Raw genomic sequence first — 8614 nt, 5'->3', positions numbered from 1 at the left:
TAATGTGTTACGCTTAGTGAAAAATACAAAAGATAATAGAGATAATTAAATTAAGTTAGAATTTTTAATGCTGATTAGAATAAGATTCATTAGTTTTTACTTCTATCCAATACATTTCTTTAAAATAATTATTCTACTGAACTAGGAGCAACCCTTGGAATGGCAATAAACATTACTCTGAAATATAAATATTTCCCAGGTAACAATTTCTTGGCTAGCCTTAACTAGGGCATCTTTCATCACTTGACGTAAAGGTTAAATAGCTGCACTTATTTTACATTTGGAAACAACTGATTCCAACTAAACTACATTACAGGTATAACGTCTTTAATGATATAAATACCCATACAAAACACTAGTAAATGCATAACATATTTGATACGACTTAACATGATATTCAATCACGGAAGAACAGAATAGCTTTCCTGGATAATCGTATTACTGTAAGCACAAGTCAAATGCCGTCACCTGTAGTTGTTTGGTAAAGGTTTCAGTCACTCTTGCAATCACTTGCTGAAATAACAATACATTTTATTAAACACAAGAGTTCGAAGAACTGCATTTTCAATTACTTTACGTATTCAGATTGCACTTTCAATTAAGTAGTCGGTGATATTTTCATTTTATCGACGAATTTGCCAGATAACTCCAAAAAAGCGAACACTTAAAAAAATCATGATAAGGATTTATGTTTCTGGTCCATAAAAAAATACGAAAGACTTGAGACATTGACCGTTTCCTGAGCCGAACCAGTTACATTTCCGGGTGAATATCTAGAATTATTGGCTTTGAGGGTGGGGAAGCATGTGGTGGGAGGGAGGGGGGAGAAGTGATGGTGTGTTATAAAAACGAGAGATGCTGACTTCTCAACCTATTGAAAAATTACATTTGTAACATTTCTTTGTTCAGAAAATGTGAGTAAAAATATTTATAGATTAATTACTTATTAACGAGTCCGTGAAACAAGTTTACCAATACTGTATTGACTTTAGTAATTTTCTTCGTAATATTCGGGGACTGTCTGGACCCTAGAGACAAGCAACTAACAACTCCCGAAACCACCAAATTCACCCCCCCCCCTCCCCCCAGGGCACCGGCCTTGGGTGCTACGAATCTGGCATTGCGGCTGATTAAACCCCTATAGCCAGTGGCGACCCCACACTTTGCGGGGGACCCTGCGCCATTTAATTTTTACGAGGGGCTTAACTTTGTGAAAAGGCGCCTTTTATAGGACCAGGAGGGTGTGGTTTGACCCTCAGGCCTTTGTACGGAAAAAAAAAACGGCAAATAAACAACTCCTCAATAAATTTTTCAAGCGAATCTGGAACTTCAATTTCCAAAAATGGTTTGGCCAGTTTCTTTTTAAGAAATTTGTTTTACAGTAGGTATTCCTTGAAAAATTAACCTCCGGTTAGCTTTATAAATGATTTTTCGATCAGTGAAATAGGTATTGGTCAGTAGTTTAAAATACGTAACAATTTAATTTTTCCTTTTTCCCGCAATGTCCACATTTTTTTTATCAGGACGCCAGACCAAGAAGGAAAATAAAAATTGACATGGGCCGGCGCGGGGCCCTGCAGCCTTGCTTAACTGGCACAGTGGTCCACAGTAGATGGACGGGTGGGCGGTAAAGTGGTCCACAGTAGATGGGCGGTAAAGTGGTCCACAGTAGATGGGCGGTGCCACTGTCGCCTTTCCCGGGGAGCGGTCACTGGCCACAGCTTCTGGACGCGTGGACCTCCATCGCCGTCCTCGCCGGGGCTTGGCCGGCTGTTGCGTGACATGCCCCCTCGGCGCCATTCTTCCTGGGAGGACAGCGGCAGGTACCACCAGCAGTACGGCCCAGGAGCACTTACTGTCCACTGTCGCCGAACTTTCCTGCCAGGGGTCGGTGGGTGGTGTCACTTGTCACAATTATCACTAAACCTCTTTACAATGATTGGTGGTTGGCGTCGCTGTCACACCATTGTCCACGCACAACTCTTCAGAGGGATTGTCACTGAACATATCTGCCCCAGGTTTTTGGATTGGTGGTTGTCACTTGTCACATTTATCACTGAACCTCTCTTCAGTGATTTTTGGTTGGTGTCGCTATGTACCGTTGTCCACGCACAACTCTTCAGGGATTGTCACCGAACATAATATCTGCCAGGTTTTTGGATTGGTGGGTGTCACTTGTCACAATTGTCACTGAAACTCTCTTCAGGGATTGTGGATGGTGTCTTTGTCCACGGACAACTCTTCAGGGATTTTGTTGGTGGGCGTCACCGTCACAGTCGTCACTGAAAGTCTCTTCAGGGATTGTGGATGGGTGGGGGGTCATGTTCTCCGGCTGGGTCGCCGTCGGCCCAGGAGGCGGCGCGACCTCACCACATCTTGGACCTCGCCGACGACGACGAGGCGGAGCTGCGCCGCCGCGCGCGGGGCGACCGCCGCCGGCGTCACTTGTCGCCGGAGCGCACGGCGTACCGCACGAACAGTTGGAACACCATCTTGGACACGGACACCAGGATCACGAGCGTCACGACGGCCAGCACGGCCGCCTTCACGATCTGGAACTCGTGCAGGCGCGACGGCAGCGCGCCCCTGGCGACCCGCCCCGTCGCGTTCAGCCCGTCGCCGCACGCGCCGCCCGTCGCGTTGCACGGGCCGTCGGCGTCCATGCTCTCCCTGCGGCGTCTTCGGCGTCCCGACGGGTATTTATACCGCCGCGGCCCCCCTTCCTTCCCCCCTCGGCGCGATAACAGCCACGACTGGGGGGAGGCAGCTGGCTCCTGGTGCGGTCTCACTCGACACGATGTGTGTTGTTTCTGTTGCCTCGAGGCTCGGGGCACGCACTGAACACGGACACACACACAGACTCTCGTCTTCTGCGCAGGTTCCGAATCAGCTCGTGCACGCTTTGTAGTCTGCTCTAATGGCGAAATGTAATAATTTATACGAAATATCTGGCTTAGAAAATATTACTACCGTAAAGCTATACAGTAGTAAAAAATTAAATTTCAAGTAGTGCCGAGAAGTATCATTATTTTGAAAAATACGTTAATAATATTAAGACGTCCTTTTTGTCTTCTCTTCGACAGCAATTAATTACAGAAATGTAATGCAAAATAATTACTCTGGAAATGAATCATTACTATCGTAATTTACAAATAAAAATATCTATCTCATTAGAGATAAAATAATATTGTACCTATTAATCTATCTAATATGCTAATATCTGCACTATATTAGTCACCCAAGAATTATTGGAGTTTAGTTCTTCTATAAAGCACTTCGATGTGTTCTTGAACCAACATATATTATAAATAAGTGTATATATACACATAATTCCACCACAAATCACCTAGAACTTAGGTAGCACAAGTGCTTTATGTTTACTAGGTGGCTTCAGTAGCACAAAACTTACATCATGTGGTGAAGCAAAACTTTAGTAATTTACTTAACTTGTTTTTAGTTTAATCTATATTTAATTTAGGTACATAAAAATAATTGAGAAAAATTAAATATCTGTTTTCAAGCGATTAAGCAATTTACGATAGTAAAAATTATTATAGCAGTAGCAGCATGTGCATTTGTTCACAAACAATTCTCATAATTTCGAGGATTTTAAAAGGCTAACTAAGTGAACTTAATTTTTTTTTCTTGAATAATTCTTGACCATATCACGAAGTAACGCTTGGCATTGTCTCTTTAATCCAATACGTTTGATTTATTTATGTAATTTGGCTCTCCATAACAGAACAAAAAGTATGCAACATATGTTTTTCAAAAAATCTAAAAGTTTAACAAAATACACTGAAGACTCTTACTGGACAGCTTCAAGAATTTTGTGTGAAAACCTGGCGTTATTGTCACCAAAGGCGTACGCAGGGAAATGGTGGTGGGGGTAAAGGGGGGAATATCCCCCCCCTCGAAAACCATAAAGAGTCTAGCAACATCTATTATTCCCACCAACAAAGGTAAATAATTTGAAAATAAAAAAAAAACTTTATTAATCATAAAACATATTATGGGGGAAATAAACATTCAATGTTTCAAATTTCTTATAAGATATTTTAATAATGTTTGACACCAGATAATATATTATGTAATTTAATACTGTGTCTATAAAACATTTCTGTAGTCGCACCTCTAACCACTAATTTATTTTCCACACTCTCGCCTGGCATTTTTAGTAGAGGCTGTCCGGTACTTGTCCTTAACCACGTTCAACGTAAAAAAAAAAAATCTGGAACGGGACACACCCCAATTAAGTGTTAATTTGATGCAGATCACATATAAAAGTTCTATCCAAGAAATACCAAACACTCACCACGTTCAAACTAGGACGAGAATTAGTAAAGAAAATAACACGCCAGCTGTGTCCACCACGACACACTTTTTTTTTTATGCTGTTCACACAAACGCAAATTCACTTCTGTGCATCTAGCACGCCCACGATTTGCGTTCATTGTTACTAGGCCGTGGACACAGGTTTGCGCGCACCGACATCCTATCAGAGCTGTGTGTGTGGCATTCGGAACTTGTTGGATATGAACACTGTATTGCTGAATGTTTTTGCATTGGACACAACTTTGAATTAAGGAGTTAAATGTTTTCTGTTTTAGTAATATATCAGCCACTCAAGACGGTGTCTATGTTTGTTAAAAGTGTGATCATTGTAACAAAAAAAAAGATGTGTAATGTGTTCGCAAGTAAATGCAATGTAACGATGGGATCGTAATGTTTTATTTATTGCATGGTTAATTATGTGTTTTTTCGATTAATTGTTATAGGGGGAGGACACATTGACGGCGTAGCCAGGATTTGTTTATGGGGGGTGTTAAGAAGCATGCCCCCCCCCCCCCCGTATTAAAGGGGGGAGTGCTCCGGGGCTCCTTGCCCGGGAAAATTTGGATTTTAAGGTGTAAAATAGTGCTATTTTAGCAGTTTTCGGTTCTTAAATTTAAATATTGTAATGGTAAAATTTTTATTAATTTTAATATTAAATTTGTTTGAGTGATGAATAAGAATAATTAAAGATTTGGTGATAGGGGGGGGGGTTGAAAACCCCCCCCACCCCCCCCCCGGCTACGCCCCTGGACACAACAGAACTTGAAGTCGATCGTCGAGTGCGACATTCGGAATTTGATATCAATTGTCGGCCTTTCACGTATCGACGGAGAGTTTTGAAATGTCGTCCTTGAAATGTAGAACTTGACTAACGTATTTGAAAAGTCCACAAACGACATGCTATTTTTTAATACTCAATTTAAATTCAGATCAAAGAACTACAATAAAGTATTTTTAGTTTAAGGGGTGAGAATTAACAGTACCAACTTCCCATATTATTGTAGGTCGAATTCCCCTACATAATTTTTTTCCCCCTTCAAAAGGCTAGGTTATAAACAAAAGTGAAGGGTTGGTCTGGCTAGGTTAAATAGGTTTAAAATAGGCCTACTGTATAATTGTTAAAATATATTAATCTTCATGAAATAGATCCGTGTTAGTTTTTTGCCCTCAAACCCTTGTGTTTTCCACCCCTTGCAGTTATGGTTGTGCATATCAAAAATGTTTTTAGGTAAAAGTTTTTGGTATGACTTCCACGAGTTATAATGCGTTCAAACGGACGTGATATTCGAACTCGACCGAGGTTTTCCATGTTTATATTTTATGTATCAGTTTGAAAGTGATGTGTGGATTGGCTCTTACAGAGGAGATTTTAGAAAAACTCGAAAATGATGGATTAGATATTAAGAACTGCAGAGGGCAGTCGTATAATAACGGGTCAAACGTGGCTAATGCGTACAAAGGAGTTCAATTTCGAATCAAAGTAAATATTTTGGCATATTTTGTTTGTGCAGTACATTCGCTAGACTTGGTGTGAATACGGCTAGCTTATCACCAAAGGCAGGGCCTGACTTTGGCCAAACTTAATTGCCTGTACAAATTCTTTTACTTCCTCCACCAATAGATGGGAGGTTCTAGTGAAACATGTTCCCTATCTTTCAAACTGCAAAGCAATACCAGATGATCGACTAAGAGGGAAGCTGTAGCTGAAATATATAAGCATCTTGACAAAATTATGGATGCTTTAATCGATCTCGGGACCAGCCCGCAAAAAAAGCTTAAACAAAAATGGAAGCAACTTCTTTTCTAAGTAATCTCAGAACATTTGAATTCATTGTCTTCTCCTGCTTTTGCTATAAGGAACCAAGCCGGATTGATATGAATAAATTATTCCAAAGAGAGGACATCACTATAGATCAACAAAACATTTTAACAGTCTGATTTCAGAATTAGAAAGGTTAAATAGTTCACGAATGCAATCAAAGAAGCGAAAGAAATAGCATAAAAGCTTAACCTACATCATTTTAAACAAATATGGGGGAGAAAGAAGAAGTGGATGGTTGATGAAAAAGGTGAAGATGGAAGCTATTAATTCGAATAATAAAAATAGTTGACTTGATTATACAGGTAATAAATCGGATTCTGAGTGACCCAAGGCAAAGGTTTCAAGTAGTGATGGGATTTTCGATACTTCGATACTTCGATACCTCGATACCTTCGATACTTGACGGTATCGAAAAGTATCGAGTATCGAAACTGTAAGTTCGATACATTTTTTCGATACCGGAATGCTTGATCATTTGTATTGAATTAAGTTTTGAGTCGCCATCGTACAAAATACAACTACAGTAGAACCTCGATGATACCTACGTTCCCGTTTCATACATTTTCCCGTGTCATACTCCGATTAATTTTGGTCCCGCCGAAAGTACTATATTTACAATGGTTTACTTTCCCGGAACATACACTTATAAAATCATTTATTTCCCGTTTCATCCGTTTTTACGAAGCGGAAAAGTCCTAAAATGCACAATTTTTTTTGTTATATTCCTCCTGATAAACTACGTTTTAGTGCTTTTATTTTGAAAAACGTTCATTGTTTACCTTTGCAAACGTAAGAAAATAACTTTATATCACCATAGATATGGATAGTATCAGGAAGACTGTACACTTCGCTAGTAGCATCTATGGCCAGCACTAAGTGATACTAGTAGCGCAAACTAGGAATGATTATGAAAATGGTGCACGGGCTTTACCAAGGCACGGATCTCATATTTTGTGCATTCATTAATCTTTGAAATGAATATACCCATTTGTTATTGTTTTCTTACGATCGGATTGTTTTGTAATTTACGTTTCTCAAGTTAAAATTTTATTGAAAATTGTTCTGTTTCATTAAGTTGTTTGTAAAATGAAACAAACAAGCAAAAATTTCTGATTTTCTTTTTACAATAGCCTTATTTTTTTTATTTCTAATTTAGGCTTGGTGACTTTTCCCCTCCTCCAAGAAAGGACTTCATAACATTTTGTAAGGCCACTGTTTCTCATTTTGTATTTCACTTCTATTTTTTATATTGATTTTTATACTCAAGTCTTTAAAGTTGTTTGCTGTTTTTATTTTTGTAATAAAGAGGGAATTTATATAGTTTAAATGTTTAAAACTAATTTATGTTATTTGTAATAATTGTTACTTGATGGGAAAATATTTTCCCCTGGAGTATCGAAAATGTGGTATCGTCCCACCTCTAGTTTCAAGCTATTCAAAATAAGAAAAGTTTATTTGGTTAAATCAATGGAGCTCTGTTTGAAACACAATGGAGAAGAATTGAAGAAACAGGCACTTGATTTAGCTACCACACATAAAGAGCTGATGATATAAGTTGAAAGTTTTAAGTATCATCCATTGGATTCAAGCCTTAATATAAAAACAGCTACACCAGCAGTTCTAACATTAATAAACAAGAATGGGCTTGAAGATACGTACCCCAACATGATGGCACCGAGAATTTTTCTTCACAATACCAGTCTCAGTCGCTGTAATGAAAGGCATTTTAGAAAACTGTAAGTCATAAAAATTTACCTTAGAAACTTAACAGGTCAACAACTAATCAACCTGAGCATCATATCAATAGAGCACAAGTTAGTTTCAAAGCTGTATTTTTGAGGGCATTGTAAAAACATTTGTAGACAAAAGAGCCCGTATAGTTCTTTTAGTTCAAGCTTACTGTGTTAAGATTAATTTTTTTAATCTCAATTAGCCAATAGGTTAAGAGATTGTGTAAAATGTATAATTATAATTCTCAAGATAACAACTTAAGTAAAATCTACACATCATAACTATCCTGTCATTTCAGATTTCAGCACAGACATATTCCTGTATCATTTGATAAAAATTTTCATTTCATTTGCAGCATTTATGATAAGTATTATGAAAGGATATACCAAACATCCTACTCTTAAGATTGTCAATTAAATATCTTAGAATTAATTTGGTATTTTAACTGGTACTAAAAATGAAATGACCGCAAATAAATACGTTCAGTCATCTAAGTTACATAAAAAATATGATATACGATGTATAATAGGTTTTTTGTTTGGTTGATGGAAAAATTGGGGGAGGGGGAGGGAGGGAGAGAGGGAGAAAGAAAGGGAGAGGGAAAAAGAGAGAGGGGGAGAGGAGAGAGGGAGAGGAGAGAGAGAGAGAGGAGAGAGGGAGTGGGAGAGAGAGGGAGATAGAGAGAGCCACAGTCTGCACCAAGATAGTTCTTGCCCTGGGTGAGAA

The 8614-nt window shown here is 38.8% G+C and overlaps 1 protein-coding gene across 1 annotated transcript; it reads right to left on the bottom strand.

Annotated features, from left to right (window-relative positions):
• Window positions 1-310: 310 nt before the first annotated feature.
• On the bottom strand, window positions 311-8231 carry LOC134540081 (uncharacterized). Its single transcript, XM_063382548.1, has 2 exons — window positions 7817-8231; window positions 311-2837 (listed from the first exon to the last, which is right to left on the bottom strand). The coding sequence occupies exons 1-2, from the start codon at window positions 7880-7882 to the stop codon at window positions 2442-2444; spliced, it is 462 nt and encodes a 153-aa protein (XP_063238618.1). The 5' UTR covers window positions 7883-8231; the 3' UTR covers window positions 311-2441.
• Between the last annotated feature and the right edge of the window lie 383 nt (window positions 8232-8614).

The sequence above is a fragment of the Bacillus rossius genome, chromosome 16 (assembly GCF_032445375.1).
Source record: "Bacillus rossius redtenbacheri isolate Brsri chromosome 16, Brsri_v3, whole genome shotgun sequence".
NCBI lineage: Eukaryota > Metazoa > Arthropoda > Insecta > Phasmatodea > Bacillidae > Bacillus > Bacillus rossius.
The sequence above is the reverse complement of the archived record's forward strand: the minus strand, read 5'-3'. Positions and strand labels throughout refer to the sequence as shown.